The sequence below is a fragment of the Neltuma alba genome, unplaced genomic scaffold (genome assembly GCF_004799145.2).
Source record: "Neltuma alba isolate B1F8T4 unplaced genomic scaffold, ASM479914v2 tig00003970_pilon, whole genome shotgun sequence".
Taxonomy (NCBI): domain Eukaryota; kingdom Viridiplantae; phylum Streptophyta; class Magnoliopsida; order Fabales; family Fabaceae; genus Neltuma; species Neltuma alba.
The window spans coordinates 35,114-54,981 of record NW_021633501.1 but is presented as its reverse complement, the minus strand read 5'-3'; the positions used below and the strand labels follow the sequence as shown (position 1 = coordinate 54,981).

At 35.8% G+C, this 19,868-nt stretch overlaps 1 protein-coding gene, 1 long non-coding RNA gene and 1 pseudogene across 2 annotated transcripts; all 3 read right to left on the bottom strand.

Moving 5' to 3' along the window:
* Positions 1 to 294: 294 nt before the first annotated feature.
* On the bottom strand, positions 295 to 4,839 carry LOC114743193 (polyadenylate-binding protein-interacting protein 9-like; annotated as a pseudogene).
* Positions 4,840 to 9,537: 4,698 nt separating this feature from the next.
* Positions 9,538 to 10,261, bottom strand: LOC114743186 (uncharacterized). The gene is made up of 2 exons (XR_003739978.1): positions 9,865 to 10,261; positions 9,538 to 9,745 (listed from the first exon to the last, which is right to left on the bottom strand). It is a non-coding gene; the product is annotated as an uncharacterized LOC114743186 (long non-coding RNA).
* Positions 10,259 to 18,414, bottom strand: LOC114743192 (receptor-like protein EIX1). The gene is made up of 3 exons (XM_028931382.1): positions 18,319 to 18,414; positions 10,390 to 12,366; positions 10,259 to 10,267 (listed from the first exon to the last, which is right to left on the bottom strand). The coding sequence occupies exons 1-3, from the start codon at positions 18,412 to 18,414 to the stop codon at positions 10,259 to 10,261; spliced, it is 2,082 nt and encodes a 693-aa protein (XP_028787215.1).
* Positions 18,415 to 19,868: the final 1,454 nt, after the last annotated feature.

The following is a 19,868-nucleotide window of genomic DNA, read 5'->3' as shown; positions in this document are numbered from 1 at the left end:
ACATGTGAATTTTTTCATAGAAACCCAATCATATGATGCTGACTTAAATATTTGCTCATCACTACCATAGTCCTCAATATTAGAACTACACAAATGATTTATTTTGATCCTAAATATAAAACTCAATATATTTTATCTCTCAAATTTATAATTCCCTCTCCCAAATATCCCCATCGATTGCACGTTAAAAAGTAATTACAATGTGTATGATTAAAAAAGATATTCTAAGAAAACCACATCGCATGCACACACACATATCTAACTAACTTAACTGATTTTTTTTAAATATCTGTATATTAGTTATGTAGCTCTTATATTAAGAAGTGGAAAGAGTATGTTTTGTTAGAGAGCCTAGTCATAGACACATGAAAATTGCACCTTAGTTTTGCCCTTCCAATTGAGTTGTGACTAAAGATATTTTGAAGGACGTCATTCAGATATGCTGAATTCAACATTCAGACAGGTGAACTGCGTTCAGTAAATCCGAAGACATGTTCAAATACTTTTCTAAGGATGAAGATGGCAAGTTTAAGGCAACAAACAGTAACTGCTGCTGACAGAAAAGATGGAAATACTGAAACAAAGGATAATTTCACCGCCCCTTCCAGTCTACACATCTCTCCGTTGAAAAGTTGGCTAAATAGTCTCTCTTAGCATTGGATTGGACGGACCGAGCAGTCAACACGACATTGGGTGAGCGATCCTTGGCCTCACAGGTGTCTTTGAAGGACTTACCCTACATCAAGAGGAAGATACCAAATATGATTCAACTGAGCTCAGTTGGCATTTCCATAACCAACAACAATAGTAATGTCTGGCACACCGGATCAACCTGATAGGCTGAGTTCCCAAGAGCATCCCACTACAACTTAGAGCAATTATAGCACTTTCTGCCTGCTCAAGATGAAAGAACTAATTAGACAAGACAATGGTTTCTTTTTTTGTGCAAGTGAACGAAAAACTACCCATAGCAGTAACCACAAGAAGCTATTACGTTCTTTATTGCGGTTCATTAAATGCTTGGAGACTTCGACAGTTCAATTTCAAAAACTCAATTTCATACAGATGCAACCGCTATAAGACTATATAAAGGAGAATTCAAAGAAGCCATAAAAAGAAAGGCAAGCAAAAGCAAAATGCAAATGTATTCAAATAGAAGTACGAAGCATAAATCCATCTTGCCTGCATAACGAGTGACTAATGCGTAAGGATCAATTTAATACTAAACGTGGTAGGTACTTCTACGGACTTATCCATTGGGCAGAGGTTTAAGAAAAGCTCAATATTTATTACTAACAAAAGACCAACAATGTTGCCTGTTGATAATTCATTCTTCAGCATAGTATTGCAGTATAACACTCCTACAAATTCCAGGTCATATAACTTACAACAAGAAGAACAAACACGAACAGAAACAAACATGGTACGCTGAGTAACTTGTCTAGGGCGGAAACACGTTTATAATTAAAGAAACTGTTTTCCAACAAAGTATTGAAGCGTTTGATGGTATTTCAAGACTTACAATTGCAAATTCCACAAAAGCAATTCGGGTTGAATGCACATGATCCCCTAAAAGCCTCAAGCGGGTAACCTGTAAATTATGAAGTTAAGGTCAACTATTTGACTCCTCAAATAACTTATTTCCAGCCAATAACATGAAAGAAGTGTTTTGATTTGATCTGACCTCTCCGCAAGCTGTTTCAAAAAAATTCTTCACTTCAGCCTGAGAAAGCTGCAATGAGATATGAAGGGTAAATTCAGTGAGAAGTCGAGAAAATTAGCCCTGATATCAATATATGTAAAACTCCAATACGATTTTTTATTATACTGACAGAAATACGGCACAAATTGATAGCAAAAGGTAGCAAGCAAGCATTATACCAACAAAGTGAAAAGAGAAATACCTTTTGTCAATATTTGTACAATAAACAGTCCTGCTACACATCTCCCGCTCATCATCTGACTGCACATCACAAAAGAAAAGGAACAACTGAGTGCACTGAAAAGCTTTCGAACCATAAATTCCCTTGACAAGAAGGATATATTATGTAATGGAAAGCATTATTGCCAATAACATATGACTGGAGTTTTTCTTGGAAATCGATTATTGAAGAGAGAGAAAACATATCAATCGAAATCATGACATATTTGACAGTTGCTAAACATTTGTCAGTGGAACCCCTCAAAAATTTTCCTCAAATGAACACTAAAGATGAGCCACCAAATGGACTATATTATCACATGGCACAGAAGCAGCTGAATCAAGGAACAGAAAATTGTGTTCATTAAACAATCTACTACAGCAAAGTATAGAAAGAACAAGAAATTTATTCCAACCCTGGGTAGGAATGTAGGATTCACAGGAAGGATGGCAGTTTTTTGAAGGAAGAACCCTGACTGGATAGTAGCCCAGTACAGTACCACCCAGGTTTAGAGCTGCTCTTGCGCCTCCTGTTGACACAAATTCCATGGAAAACACATTTTATGGATTCGAAAAAGCAAATGCCTTTTTTGTTTGTCTGTACTCTGGATTTGCAAGCCTAAACTTACGTTCATCTGAAAACTCCACAAATGCAAAGCGAAGGATTGAATGTGGGTCACCACAAATTCGGCAATCAATCACCTTCAACAATTTCAAAAAAAAAAAAAGTCACAACCAGTGCAATAGCGTAAAAGTGCAGCCTTCCAAGCGCAAACGCATAAGATTAACTGAAGAGAGTTAACAACACCCAAAATAGATGCATCATATAATTGCTAAGAAGCTTATCCAAATTTCGAATGAACAGGTCCAAATAATTGTTTTGCTTAAAAATAATGAAACAGAAAACCAGATTCACTGTGAAAGTATGAAACTTCATATCAGTTCCATAGTGATGCTCTATCAAACTGAGAAAAGTTCAACCAGCTTATGTGAAAAAAAACAAGAAATACCTGTATCCAACCCCATTAACGGACCCTTGCGTGAGCATATTTTAAATAAAGTATTGGAAGCCAGAGAGCAAGGCAAGCTATGTTCCTAGCTAACAAAAGAAAAAATAGAGATAACCATGCATGAAGGAAGAGTTCAATTTATTAAACTGTGTTCCACAAAGGAACGCATTATAATTAGGAGATGCATGTCTGATGCTCCGCGTGTGTGACCCTCTGAAGAAACACAACTTCAGCTATATATGATCCACAAATATAGCAAAGTTATCAACCAATATTCATGAGTTACAACTTACTTGTCCACAACTGGTAAATAAGGCAGCAAGCCGCTCCTCAGTTACCTATAAAAGGACAAGAGACTATTCAAGTAGATAAACATTTTCTTTAATTAAAAATATGAGAAAAGACAACTTATGCCATCAAGAAGTTATTAGAGCCGATATAACTCACATGCTGATCAATGTCAGAAACATATACTGTTCTTCTAATGCTGTCTTCTCTTTGGGCCTTATGCACTCTTCCATTCAGCCTTCTTCCCTGATTAAAATTGCTTCTTCTCTGCAAGATATTAAAAATGATATTATTAAGACTAACCTCCGGATAAAAGGTTAGCTCAATGATATTATCATCTTTCTGACGGAAAATGCTATCGTCCACTATCTAGTGGTGGTAAAAAACATGCCTAACCCTCATCAGCAATGCTGTATTCTAAGTTTGAAGTTAGTCACAGAACTCAGTGAACAGTCAACAGTAATTGTCAAAATGATGAAAATTGCAGTTATCTATGCCAAATCTCAGGATATCCTAGTTCAAGGAAGAGAGAACTTGAGGCAAACTGAAGCCTATCAAAACAAATGACTAACAGTGTAATACATAAGAAATAATAACAAAGTATGGAAAAGTCAAACTGCTGACCGATCAGAGTCGCTAGCTGCAGGGCAGTGATGGGGAGTTTCGACACTTTGCAAAAAAGTTTGAACATTTGCTCTGCCAGATACAAAATAAATAAAGACTGCGCAGAGCATAGACTGAGTTCACTTCTTGTAATATTTTAGATACAATTACAGGGGAAAAAGTTACAGAGAACAAAATTGGTCTGAGTGATCTTATAATTACTGAAAACACATGATCGGTTTAACTATTGTATGCAGCACTGGGTTAAGTCAGAATAAAATGGGTCCAAAATGAATTCCAGTACAGCACACAATCCACTTTGAGAGAAGAATTAAAAAACAAAAAGGACTACGAAAAAGAAAACGTCTACAAAAATACGAAAATTAGAGATCAAGGAGATCAAAGAGGAATGACCATACCCTGCGATTGTTTGAGTAATTATCATTATCAGATGGCTTAACCAGAAAATTGTTGGGAAAGAACTGATTAGAGCTCAGATGACGAAGATGATTATGAGAATGCGATGATGGGAAAAACTCTTTAGCTAGAGGATTCAGCTTTGTAAACATATCAACAAGCTTCTGTACATTAAATTCGGTATCAGGCCTCGGCTTTGAGTCCAATTTGCTGGCAGCGGCTGAATCACCGGAAATCTCAGCAACCGCAGCCATAGAATCAAACCACCAAAGCAGCCGCAATAATTTACACTATGAAAACCTTAAAGATGATATTTTTAAAGTAAAAATATATATATAAAAGACGCAGAAATTCTTTACAGAAGCAAAAATGTGATCAGATTAAAACCCACTGTTCTTAAAAAACTTTACACACAAAAACCCATCCGACGTTGGCTCAGAAATCGGAGAATGAACTAGGGTTTGAAAAGAAGTTTCAGAGCAAGAGGCAAAGGAGTAAGTATGCGTAATTGATGAGAGAGAGAAGGAAGAAGCTGAATTAGTGAAGTTGGTGTTTGGAATAACAAGCAGTGAGCGCTTGTCTTGGCTTTAGCCTCCCCTTTATTTTCTCTGTACTTTGGGCTTTGGTCTCAAATCAAATCGCAGATCAGAAAGAGAAGAATATAAAGGGAACACATTAAAAAAAAGGGTGGGGAAGCTAATGAAAAAGGTGACTTCAGACCAAAGCTTTTGTTCGTTTCTGATTTTATAATGATTTTTTCAATTAATGATTGGATCTATCATCCACAACTACTCATGTAAATACTGTGGCACCGTGTTTGGTGGAAACCTGGAATTCTCAATTTTTTTTTTTTTTCCTTTTTACCACAGTTTTTTAGCTTGTGAAATTTAGAATTTCTTTTAGTTGCAGATTTTATATTATTTTCTCATTTAAAACATTTTTATTGGTATATATATTATATTAAAAATGAGATTCGACTACGTAACTAATCAATTTTTATGCATTTTTTTAAATATATGAACGTGGACAACTGATTAATACTCCTTAAAATTAAGTACTAGTACTTTTAATTTATAATTCTTGAAGAAATTTTTTTCTTATTTCCAGAAGAAAAAACTGTGACGATATTTTGATTTCAATTTATTTATTTTATGAATTAAGAGGTGTTTGATGATTTTTAAAAGTACTTCTAAAAAGTATTTTTTTATAAAATAAAACAAATTCTTTTATATATTTATTTCATAAATCATAAAAACACTTTTAAAATTATGATTTGGTTTTTATCAAACACCTTTCATTAAATATTGGAGGAATGTGAGCTTTTGTTCTTATTCTGTTGATTTCATAGCGGTGCATGTTGATTCTGTCATATCACATTATCACTAATGAAAGTTTGTGCCCTTCCCTTGTCAATATCAATAAAGTGTTTTCATTTTCTTGCAATAGCTTTTCTTCTGTTTCTTAATATTCATATTTTTTATGCCCATTTTCGGGAGGGATTTTCTGCAGATCAAAAGGGGAAAAAGTGGATTTATCCTTTAGATGTAATATTTTTTTAATCATTTTTAGTGCCAAAATTCAAAATAATGGCAAGCATCGAACATAATGATAAATTTCATTGAGTCTTCATGGAAATTGAAAAGGGTATAATATTTAATTATTTATGTTAAGATCAAGGCGATGAAGTTCATTGATTTATTATAAATCAAAAAAGAGAAATTAATGCCACTGTAAGGGATGACTTTGGATGAAGAATCCAACAATAATAAATAAATTAAAGGAATAATTAAAAATAGGAAGCACTGTTGAGGACCAATGTCATGCCAATCTCATTATTTTAAAAAACAAGAATCTTTTGTTGCATATGGGATTTATTAATTAGTTTACTAGTCCATGGGGAGAATCGTACATATTTCGTTTATATAAATTTATATAAGTAATATTAATAAAAAAAAGAGGGTTCACCAACCAGGTTGGACTTTGAAGGAAACAAAAATAATAAAAGAATTATTCACAAAGTGACCATGAGAACAATTTGTGTATTTTTTATATTTTAAGTGTCTGCTTTTATCATTTTCACTTTCTTACTCCTTGTCTTCGGCTTTCTGCTATTCATGATTGCCATCATACATCATGACATTATTTTATAGCATTTATCTTCCCAATGCATTTAAAATCAAATGTGGGTAAAACCATCAGAAAATGTGATTGGTCAATCATATATTTGGTGCTGTACTTTCAGTTTTTATATTTCGAAGATGAATTAAATGAACTGATTTTTAAAAGTATATAAATTAAAGGGAAAATCCCATATAAATACCTATTGAATTCTAAAATCCCAAATAAGTCACTCTAACTTCACAAAAGACAAATAAGCCTACAGGTATTCAATCGAAATTTGCAAATTTTGAAAATTACCTCCATGCCCTTTTTCTCATTTCCTTATCCTCTCTCTCTTCGTCGTCTTTTTTACGAGAGAGACACAGCTTGTATGGGAAATTAATGCCGTGGCTGCATCATTCTTTCACTGGGTTTTGTTAGACATTGGAGACGCAGTTGAAATATTTTAGAATAGAAAAGAGAGATCGCCATTGATTTTGGGAGCACACCATTATACAACGGATCCTCTTCTTCTTCAAATAGCGGCCATTGCGAAACTTTGTTGTTTATATTTATGAATCAAAAGAAACCATGGGAACCAAAATATAACAACTATGAGTCATCTTCTTGAGAGAGAGAGAGAGAAGACACGGCTAGATCTTCTTTTTCCTCAGTCATGGTAGCACTAAATATAGTTACTGTCATAGAACATTCTGGTTTTTGGTAAATATCATTAGTGCAGTTGTCAAACCCATTATAAATGTTGTCAATCACATTATTTTATAATAGATTGACTTTTGTAGTCTGAATGACAAGAAAATATTATAGATATTAGTTTAATCTTAATGCTACCTTGTCATTTGAATATATTTAATGTAACTTCTGTCATAGGCTCGTTGTTTTTTCGTAAATATTGTCATTTTAGTGGTCAATTCCATTACACATGTAGTAAATTATGAAAGTTATTGATATTATGTTTATTATGATGTTTTTCTAGTGTACTTGTATAATACATTGTCAATACATTTTGACCCTCGTTTAATTCCCCCAAAGGCTAGGCTTAAAACAGGTTGCAAAAATTGCTATGCATGTAGTAATTTTCATTATGCAAGTTATCATTCCCATTACATATTTAATAAAGTTGCCTGCAAATGAACTAAAATTGGATTGCAAATAATCAAGTTAAAAGTCTCATAATGCTTTTGTGCAACCTGTTTTAAGTCATTTACATATTATTTTACAAAACAAGTAACGAAAATGACAACTTGCATAATGCAAGTTATCATTTCCATCAAGCGACTTGTAACTTGATTATTTGCAATCCAATTTTAGTTCATTTGCAGACAACTTTATTAAACATGTAATGGGAATGATAACTTGCGTAATGAAAATTACTACATGCATAGCAATTTTTGTAACCTGTTTTAAGTCTAGCCTTTTGGGGAATTAAACGAGGGTCAAAATGTATTGACAATGTAGTATACAAGTACACTAGAAAAACATCATAATAAACATAATATCAATAACTTTCATAATTTACTACATGTGTAATGGAATTGACCACTAAAATGACAATATTTACGAAAAAACAACGAGCCTATGACAGAAGTTACATTAAATATATTCAAATAACAAGGTAGCATTAAGATTAAACTAATATCTATAATATTTTCTTGTCATTCAGACTACAAAAGTCAATCTATTACAAAATAATATGATTGACAACATTTATAATGGGTTTGACAACTGCACTAATGACATTTACCAAAAACCAGAATGTTCTATGACAGTAACTATATTTAGTGCTACCATGACTGAGGAAAAAGAAGATCTAGCCGTGTCTTCTCTCTCTCTCTAGAGAAGATGACTCATAGTTGTTATATTTTGGTTTCCATGGCTTCTTTTGATTCATAAATATAAGCAACAAAGTTTCACAATGGCCGCTATTTGAAGAAGAAGAGGATCCGTTGTATAATGGTGTGCTCCCAAAATCAATGGCGATCTCTCTTCTCTATCCTAAAATATTTCAACTGCGTCTCCAATGTCTAACAAAACCCAGTGAAAGAATGATGCAGCCACGACATTAATTTCCCATACAAGCTGTGTCTCTGCCGTAAAAAAGACGACGAAGGGAGAGAGGATAAGGAAATGAGAAAAAGGGCATGGAGGTAATTTGTCAAAATTTGCAAATTCCGATTTAATACCTGTAGGCTTATTTGTCTTTTGTGAAGTTAGATTGACTTATTTGAGATTTTAGAATTCAATAGGTATTAGGTATTTATATGGGATTTTCCCTAAATTAAACTGCTCGTATAATTATAAAAGCAGGCACATTTTTTAAAACACTTATAAACTAACAACATAAAAAGGAAATTGCACAGTCAACGTAAAAAAAGACAGCGTTCACTTTGGAGTTGTTGGGCTAGACTAAGCCCGTTAAGATTTTGTGCTAATTATCCCTCACTATTGTATTTTGGGCCTAATTACTCAGCTTCTGTTGACGTTACCGTGAATTTTCAGGCAATTGAATTTGTTCAATATATTAACAAGATTAGAAGGGGTTAGTTCCTCACAACGTAACAAACTGTAAATTTCTGTTAAGAGATATATCCATATTTAATACTCTTCTGGTCTTTAATATAAAACACATTTAACTAATTTGATTAGATTAATGAAATTAGGTAAATTAGTTTATTATAAGAAAAGTGACACATTTTTCCTAAAACACCATAATCATCTTTCTTAATACTCCCTCTCCCTCTTGTACTTGATTATGGTTGAGGGAGTATCCATAGAGGTAATTTAGAAAAAATTGATAAATATGATAAATGAATCTTATATTTAGGACCAAAACAAACTCAAAAATTAGGTCCTATATTAAGGACCGGAGGAGTATCTAATAGTATTTTGAGTAGAATTGTCTCCAATGAGAGAATATATATAACAAAAAAGAAATTATAGAACATTCATGGGGCTTGAGTTATGTACCTTGATTTGAGTGATCAGATTGTTTGGGATAGAAGAGCGAAAAATTAACCTAAAATTGGCCCACATAGGTATACCGTATACGAAAGAAAAGACGTTGGTCAAGTTCAGAGGTGGAGCTAAATTCTGCGCAAGTGTTTATTATAGATTGAGCTGAGAACTCAAACTTTTTCTTATTATTCTTTCGGTATGCTAGGGGAAAATCTAGTAAAGTGCTTCATAAAACAAAGGAACTTCATTCATCACATAGATGAAAAGAAAAGGTTCACAGCACAAATTAAGAGTAGGTAACAGAATAAAACAACATGAGAGATTGAGAGTCACAGTTGTTTATCAGTGAAACCACAAAATAAAGATGATTTATATCTGTTCACTAGTTGCTTCCACTTCCGAGCTTCCAGCTTCCTACGATGAGGCTCCACTGGCCATTCAGCTCATAGTTAGTAGCACTCAGAGAACATAGCAATTCAAGATTACGCAGAAAACTAATTATTTTATTGGGGGCAAAAAAAAAAAAAGATAGAGAAGGGAGGCGATTACCAATTATGTTCTAAGTAGCCTGCGACGACACCTTGCTAAGTTGATTAGTGTAAGCACAACAATCCTCTCATACAAATTATTTAGGAAGGTGAAGTAAGCATTCCTCCAAGAACGGGATATAAGCAATGAACCGAATATGGCCCAAAATCCTGTAAAAAATCCCAAACCCATGCTTATGTAGAATCCTTGGGACAAAAATGAATCGTCTTGCTCTTCCTCAATCGATGCGGCTTTTGATCCTTTTTCGTCTGGACAAAGTCTTTGCAGCGGACTTCCACAAAGAAATGGATTCCCATCATATGCAGAGGCATCAAAACTTTGGAGCTGTGTTCCCGATGGGATTTTCCCAGATAAATTGTTGTTTGATAGGTTCAAAACAGCAAGCCAATTCATTTCAGAAAAACTTGAAGGGATTGGTCCAGATACATGGTTTGTCGATAAATCAAGAAACTCAAGGGCATGCAGATTTCCAAGCTCCCAAGGAATAGCACCACTCAAATTGTTGCTTGATAAATCTAAGGATACAAGTTCCGAGAGATTCCCAATTTCTCTTGGAATTTTCCCACATAGTTCATTCTCCGATATATCAATGAGCTTCAGAAGTCTTTGATCGTCCTTGAATGACAATTCCTTTCCTTTCCACCTCACTGTAGGATAAAAATCATAACTGAAAACATACGAAGGTGAGCCATTTGTAAAGACGTAGAATTCATCAATGGCATCGGTAGATTTAGGTTTTCGAGCCATTGCTGATAAGTTTCGGAGACATTTTGGTATTTGTCCAGCCAAGTTATTCAGTGAAAGATCTAAAACTTGAATGTTTGTTAAATGACACAGATACGATGGCAAACTCCCGTTAAAGTGGTTGTTTCTCATGCTAAGAACTTGCAAGTTTTGAAGGTTAAATCCTATCCATGGAGGTATGGGTCCTGACAATTCATTTCGCGCCACATCCAACATTACCAACTGGGTGCAATTTTGCAGAGATGGAATTTGGCCTGTGAAGTGATTGTCACGTAAAATTAAGTGACGGGCCAAAATCAAGGAGCCCATTGAGGTTGGAATCTTTCCAGAGAACTCATTATTGCTCAAATCAAGAATTCTTAGTGATGCTAAATGATTCCAACAATCTGGGAGTTGTCCTTTGATATTATTGCTTGAAATGTTCAAATGGTTCAAACATCTTTTGGTAGAGCATAGAAAAGCAGTTGTTGTTTCCATGTCTGAAATCCCAGAATCCGAAACATCAAGATCGTACAGGTTATTTTGTGTTTGAAGCCATCTGGGAAAAGAAGGACCTAATGCGACGGATTGGGCTGCAAATGATGTCAATTGAAATTGAGGAATCCAATTGTTGCTAAAATTCAACGTAAATGAGTTCCAAGATAAATCTAAGAGCTTCAACTTTGTGAGATTGGCAAAATGGGCCAAGTTTGTGATCCTACCTCCTAAAACATTGCTCGCAACATTGAACTCTTCGAGTCCTACCAGATTTGCAATTGTTTTCGGCATGGTTCCATTTAATTGATTGTTTTGGAGGTACAATATTTGAAGGGAATTCATTATTTTGCCTAGATCGTCTGGAATGGGACCTTCTAGGAGGTTTGAGTTGAGACCTAGATATATAAGACTCGTAGAGTTCAAACGGAACAACCAGGGAAATATGGATGATGTGAACATGTTACGAGATAGATCAAGTTGAATTAGAGAATGAGAAAAGTTGAGCTGGGAAGGATGCGCCAAAAGAAGATCAATATCTGAAAGACCAAACTTTGACAGACTCAGATATTGCAGGCTTGGTAGATGACCAATTATTTGTAACAAATTTTTGGATTTTCTATGATTTGACACACCACCTAAATCAAGAGTATTCAAAGAAGAAAGGCGAGAAATCCATTGAATGTTGTCAATTAAGAGATTGTCATTTGAACCCAGACCAAGATTCTCTAATCTTGAAAGATTACCAAGTTGGTAAGGAATGACACCACCTAGATCATTGAAGGGGAGCATAAGTTCCTGCAAATTGACAAGATTTCCCAATTCCCAAGGGATCTCTCCTATCAAATAGTTGTAAGAAAGACGAAGGATTCTTAAGCTTGAAAGATTTCCCAATTGGTAAGGAATTTTCCCACCAAAATAGGCCTGAGTCAGATCAAGGTGCCTTAATTTAACAAGAGAACCAATAAATTCTGGGATTGGATCCCCACGGAAATCGTTCCAACCTAAATCCAAATACTTTAAATGTCTCAGTTCCACCAAAGATGCACTAATCTCACCTCTCAAAGGTTGATCGTAAACACGAGCATGAAGATCAAGCATCACAACATGGCCTGTTTGGTTGCTACACTTAACACCCCACCATCTGCAACAATCAGCGTCTCCTTCTGAACCCCATGAAGATAAAATGCCATACTCATCCACAAGCCCTTTCTTCAGCTCCAAAAGTGCTTGCCTTTCTCTCTCTACGCAACTCATGCTTCCATTTGAGTGCAGAATCTGCACCTGCAAAACCCAGACCAAGAATATCGTTCGAAGCAGATTTAGATTGTTCCAACACATGGTCACTCTTTGGATTTGTCCAACATTATGGAACCTTCAATTTATAATCATTTCTTTCGTCAAAAACTAGACAGCATAGCGTGTTTTAGGTGGCTTGCATGTAGCATCCTTTTCGTCGATTGCTTTCTTCCACTCCCATAATTTCAAGCTTTCTAATTACTGCAAGGCTCAATATTCCAAAAGTCTGCCTTCAAAAGTCTAGTAAAATGATTTTTTCAAAGCCACCGGACCCATACAAAGATATATACGGATGCGTATTGCGTAAGCATTATTAATTTCCAAAGCCAGACTGAAAGAGAAGCTGCGCTCCAGGTTGCTGGTGAATTACGTAAGCGTGGATTCCGTCAAACCGACAGGGTTTGCAAAATATAATGAAAATTAATGATATATCGAGTAAATTAGGGACGTGGAAAACAAATCAACAAGTTAATGATAATGTATGTGATGGCGTGTTTATCCTTTTGGCTATTGTTGGCTTATCATCGTTTGATTATGCATGCAACAAGATAAGAGTTTTCTTTATGAGGGAGATTATGTATGATGGTAAACAAGAGGCATATAATATAGCTGCCCAAACTGGAATAGAAAGTGCATTCACCGATTTAAAAGAACTTCATGATTAGAATAAAAAGCTTATACGTAGTTTATCAGTGGAAGTGACTGTGAAGATGGAGAATACGATCATGAAAGTTCCTCGGTTAGACAGTCAAAATTGGGAACCTCTTCCCCCTCCCCTCCCCGAGTCGTTGTTGAGTCCAATTTTTTTTGGGTGCAATGTTCTCCCAGACTGTTTGAAAAAGGCATAAGCTGGAGAGCGGAAATGGGTCTAAAGCAAGCCCATAAAATTTGGGCTACTAGCCCACACCATTATATTTTGGGCCTCATTAATGTTCTTTTGTGGGCGCTCTCGTGATTTTTTCAGTGGAAATTCCGTTTAATCTGTACAACATTCATGGGTCCTGTATCGCGTATTACCTGATATTGGAGGCCTCATTCCTCAACCTATTGAAGTCAAAATGGAGGGAAACCAAAGGGAAAAAAAATCCTCAACTTATTATCGTTATTTTTCTTCTGATAACATACGAGAGAACGACGGTTAGATTTATAGGAATAAATTAATATTATTAAGTTCCAGACAGATTTTCATAAAAATAACTTTAAATATCGATTCAAATAATTGTAAAATTGAAGGATCTCACTAGCAAATAAGACATGGATTTAAGTTTCAAATAAAACTCTCAATCTATAATTGAAATTTTTTGTTTGCAATAGTATGAATAGCCATATTTGCATTTTCAAGAAAAGTTTAGGAATGACCTAACTATGTCACTAATCCAACATTTGATTTTAGTGCCTGTAATTTTCATTCCACACATACATGGATGAAAAGATTAAGTTTGACAAGTCTAACCGAGAATATCACAGTAGGGAACAAAATCAAACAAGATAAGATTCTCAACAATAACTAATTAACTTAAGCACACAGTACAGAAGCTTTATTTTGATGGTAGCTGACAGAAACCCATTCCATATGTATTTTTGCTTCTACTACAAACTGCTTCTCTCATCACGATCTTCCAGCTTCAAATGAGCGATCGGGCTCCCCTCATCAACGATTCTTATTGGTTTTAAGCGATCCCAACAATTTGGAAGTTGTTCTTCCAAGTGATTGCTGTTGACAATACCTACAAAATAACAAAAAAATATGGTTTGAGTCATATCCAAGGATACTGTCCTTAAAAGATATAGCTTGTCGATTTGATAGCTGACTAAGCATGTGCAACCAAATTTTGGATTCTCTCTTATTTGAGACATCATCTTGTTCAAGGTCAGTCAAAGAAGAAAGGAAAAAAATTCATGAAATGTTATCAGCATCAATTAGGAGATTGTCCATCTTGTTCAAGGTCGTTCAAAGAAGAAAGGAAAGAAATTCATGAAATGTTATCAGCATCAATTAGGAGATTGTCCTTTAGCTAAAAAACCTCTAATCTTGAAAGATTACCAAGTTGGCTAGAAATTATGCGCCCTAGATGGTTATGATGCAAAGTGAGTTGCAGCAAGTCAGAAAAATTTCCCCATTGCCAAGGAATATAATTTCTCCTTTAAGATACGTAGTTCAATTAGAGAGGAAGGTTCTGTAGGCTCCACAGTTCTCCTAATTGATAAGGATTTTCCCACCAAAGTAGGCATGCGTGGCTTGAAGCAGCTTTAGTTTATATGTGGCATGCTTCCTATTCCTAATTTAGACTATTTGAATACATGGTCACTCTTTGAACATTGCTCCAACATTATGGGAACCTTCAATTTATAATCATTGCCTTCATCACAAAAAAAGCAGTGTAGGCAGCGTACTTTCCCCAGCTAAAATTAATTGCAAGACTTGATAATATTCCAAAAGTCTGCCTTCAAAAGTATATACCTGTGGACTCCGTCAAACCCACGGGGTTTGCAAAATGAAATTAATTATGACACACCGAGTAACCATGGATATGGAGACCTATCAATAAGTTAATGAAGGTGATGGCATGTACGTGTAATAAGAGTACGTATTGTGGGGATCAATAATATCTGAGAGTTGAAGCCAATCGAGTCGTGTATTTTGGGGGCAGACTTGGCTTCAAGTCTATGACAGGCATGAACGCGTGAGAAGACTTTATAGATTGGATTGACCCATTGAAATTTGAGATAATTAAAGCATGAATTAAAAAAAAATCTTATTAATTTAATACATATTTCAAATTAATAAAAACCTATTATATAAAGTGGTTAATGGTGTTAATGGAATTGTGAATATTGTCATAAAAGTTGTTAATGACATTACGAATGTTCAAAAAATTTCAATTTAAAAACTTGAAACGTACATGATTAATGGTGTTAATGAAGTTGTGAATACCATTACAAGAGTTGTTAATCACCGTGTTATGAAAATTCAAAAAAATCTGAAAAAATAGTCGCTAATCACTGGATCACCATTGATCAGTATCTGGCAGTCACTTGAACTCTGGCACCAGCGTTAAAGCTCCAACCGGCTGGTAAGAGTGACTTGAAGGTTTGAAAAAGAAAAAATAAAGGGCAATATTATAAATTCACTTAATTTTAAAATTTTAAATCAGTCAATTTTGCAAGTTTAGATGACATTTGGGGTTTTACAAATTCAACTATCATTTTATTGAAAGTTTTCGGGGAAAAAAAAAATCTAATATCAACTCATTCCTTTTTATTTAAAAAAAAAAAGGTTCCTATTCCAAATTTCAAATATTGCAAAGAAAATGGCTATTCAGGCCCAACACCAAAAAGGCCATTATCATGGGCCCATTTCGGCAGCCCAATTTTGTGCTGAATGGGAAAGTTACGTACGGCTTGGGCTTCTCAACAACTCATGCTTGTCTGAAATGAAAATTAAAAATTAAAAAATTTCCCAAACATTGAAAATTCGTTTCGTCACTTTAGTAGCTCTTCGTTTTTTCCCCTCAAAACCAAAAATTTCGATTCTCTGAAAAGTATGGACTGTTTTTGGTCAGAGAAAAGAATGGACATAATTATTAATTAGAGAAAACCATATTGAAAGTACCTATACTTTTTTCAATTTCAATTTGGTACCTATGTGTTTTTTGTTCTTAACTAAATCTTTAATTTTGTTTTATTAACATCATTAATCCTCATGTAGAGACTAAAAATAGCAATAGAACAAAGTTATAAGAACTAATGTTGCTAAAAAAATAAAATTAAATATTTAATTAAAGGAAAAAAAATACATAGGTATCAAATTAAAAATTAAAAGAAAGTATAGATACCTCCAATATGATTTTCCCTGTTAATTAAACATGATATTAATCACATAGTTTGTAGGTAACGACAAGGTGAAACACGACAAAATTGACAACAGTAATTAATTACCATAAGCACACATGACATGGATGCTTTATTTTGACGGCGGCCAACAAAAACCTATTCCACATATACCACGTTGTTTTTTATTATAGATCATTTGTACCTTAAAAGTTTATCTCAAAATATAATTCACTTATAGTATAATTAATGATCTTTTTCCAATTTTATCCCTATTAATTTAATAAAAAATTAATTAATCTCTCTCTCCATCTCTCTCTCAACTTTTCATTTCTTATGCAATCCATCCTTTTCCCCTCTCTCTCAACTTTTAAGAAGGGTAAATATGAAAAAAAAAACTGGTTAATTTAACATATTTCTTGGTTTGCGGGTTTGGGATACAAGTGACTTATAATAAGGAACAGAGTGGTATACTAATTTCTTGTTCATACATACCTATCACAAATTACATAATACTTCTCCAATTTTTAATATAAGATCTACTATTTAACTAATTTAATTGAATTAAGGAGATTAGGTAAGTTTGTCAATTATAAAAAATATAACATATTTTTCTTAAAATATCATAATTATGTTTCTTAATATCTTCCCTCTTCTCTTAACTTGATTATGGTTAAGGGAATATCCATAAAAGTAATTTAAGAAAAATTAATAAATATAAAAAATAGATATAATATTTATGACTAAATTTAAAAAATAGATATAATATTTATGACTAAATTTAACTCACTAATTAGGTCATATATTAATGACCGAAGAAGTAATACCCAAATACAGTATGAAAACCTAAGATTAAAAGTTATGAATAGAGTATTTGGATGAAAATCAAATTATGATTTTAAAAATGATTTTATGATATATGAAGTAAATGTGTGTGATATCCCACATCGGGGGCGCGAGTCCTGGGCATGTGCTATATAAGTGGGCGCGAGGCGTCCCATTTCGACGAGGCGCTCCCTGAGGGGACAAAACCCAGTGCCTACGGGCGGCTAAATCTGGGACAATACCTCGGATGTCACATTGAATATATTATTGATATTTTAATCGGTTTAAAATGTAAAATAGGTTAAGACTATATTATTAGAAAAATTTTGAAACTGGAAACTTAAGTTATAAATTGAGATTCTTACAATATTAGATAAAAACCATATTTTATAAATATTTATAATTTAAATTAGTTTTTTTTGGGTAGAGAAAAATTGTTATTTGAAGTAAGAATTTTTGGATAGTAAATATATGTATAAATATTATTAATAATAAATTCTATGTAATTTAAGTTAATTATTTGTATGTATATTAAATTGTATCTATATTATTTGTAGATTATCTTGTACTTCGGAGTTTGTAATTTGCGCTCTTATTTCTCAAGCTGTGAGGTTAAGCTTGGAGTAGAGGTAACCGGGGTTAATTTATTTTATATACACGCTTTGGATTGTAAGGTGTTTATTATGTTTTTATTTTCTTAGTTAAATTGTAAAAGTATGTCTGTGAATAAAATATATTTTATTATATGACAAATTTTGGTGAAGTGGGAGGTATGTTGATCTAATTATGTTTGAGTTGTGTTTTATTGGAAATTGTGTTTTTGTGTAGTACTGAATTTAATATACTAGTATTATGTTATTAAATGAAATGAAAATGTGTTATACTTTGTTTGAATCATGTGGCAAACCGGAGCTTTATCCCCGCTTAGCCACCTCCAACGAGGTGCGGGGTTTATCCCCAAAAGGGGCCCTCGGGATGCCAGAGGCCAACGCCTCGGCTACATTTAAGCACATCACTCTGGGCGAGTCTCCCCGATGTGGGACTTAGGCGTTCCCTGCCTACCTCGTCTGGACTCCCACCGTTTGGGTTTGCAGCCGTAGCCAAGAGCCCTCCCTAGGTGGTATACCTCCCTAGAGGCGCTTGGCTGTGTGATATCCCACATCGGGGGCGCGAGTCCTGGGCATGTGCTATATAAGTGGGCGCGAGGCGTCCCATTTCGACGAGGCGCTCCCTGAGGGGACAAAACCCAGTGCCTACGGGCGGCTAAATCTGGGACAATACCTCGGATGTCACATTGTGATACGGGAAGGCGTCCAAATCCGGGACAATATCGTCGACTGCAGGGGGGAGACCCTGTTGGTATGGTATCAGAGCCATGGTTGCCTGGGCTATATAAGTGAGTGGTTTGACGCTCATCTTGACGAGGCGCTCCCTGAGGGGACAAAACCCAGTGCCTACGGGCGGCTAAATCTGGGACAATACCTCGGATGTCACATTGTGGTATCAGAGCCGGTACCCGACCAAGCGCCGCTAGGAAGGTATACCACCTAGGGAGGGCTCTTGGCTACGGCTGCAAACCCAGACGGTGGGAGTCCAGACGTGGTAGGCAGGCGGGGAAAGTTCCTGGGCTACGGTCCCTAACATCTGAGGCGCCTTTTAGGAGGACAAAACCCAGTGCCTGTGATGGCTGCTAAATCTGGGACAATACCTCGGATGTCACATTGTGGTATCAGAGCCAGGTTTCGATCCTGGGACCTGTGGGTTATGGGCCCACCACGCTTCCGCTGCGCAACGATTCATATAAATGGAGGATCAATGTGACATCCGAGGTATTGTCCCAGATTTAGCCGCCCGTAGCCACTGGGTTTTGTCCCCTCAGGGAGCGCCTCGTCAAAATGAAGGTCTATCCTTCACTTATATCGCACATTGCCCAGGATCCAACCATAGGCTCTGATACCATACCAACAGGGTCTCCCCTGCAGTCGACGATATTGTCCCGGATTTGGACGCCTCTCCCGTCACCCCCTCACGGGTCCCTAGGGTATAGCACCGGGTTTTGCTCCTGGGGTCATCCCCAAAAGGCCTCGTCAAAATGAACCTCAAATGATTCACTTATATGGCCCAGAACCTAGCTCTGATACCATCATGTGGCAAACCGGAGCTTTATCCCCGCTTAGCCACCTCCAACGAGGTGCGGGGTTTATCCCCAAAAAGGGCCCTCGGGATGCCAGAGGCCAACGCCTCGGCTACATTTAAGCACATCACTCTGGGCGAGTCTCCCCGATGTGGGACTTAGGCGTTCCCTGCCTACCTCGTCTGGACTCCCACCGTCTGGGTTTGCAGCCGTAGCCAAGAGCCCTCCCTAGGTGGTATACCTTCCTAGCGGCGCTTGGTCGGGTACCGGCTCTGATACCACAATGTGACATCCGAGGTATTGTCCCAGATTTAGCCGCCCGTAGGCACTGGGTTTTGTCCCCTCAGGGAGCGCCTCGTCGAAATGGGACGCCTCGCGCCCACTTATATAGCACATGCCCAGGACTCGCGCCCCCGATGTGGGATATCACAGTTATCACATTTAAAATCATTTGTAAGCATATTTTACGTAAGTCGAGATAAAATTTGTTTTACATACTTACCTGGTATTTCGTAAATCATGATTACAAAACTGATTATAAATCGTTTCGAATGGGTCTAAATTAAAGACAAGAAAAATGATGACAATGTGGTGGACAGTGGAGACACTGGTATTCTGGACTGGGTTCAGAGCTGTTGAGTTAGATGAAGCCCATGGCGATTTCTTTTACCAAAAAATGGAGAAGCCCATCGGAACT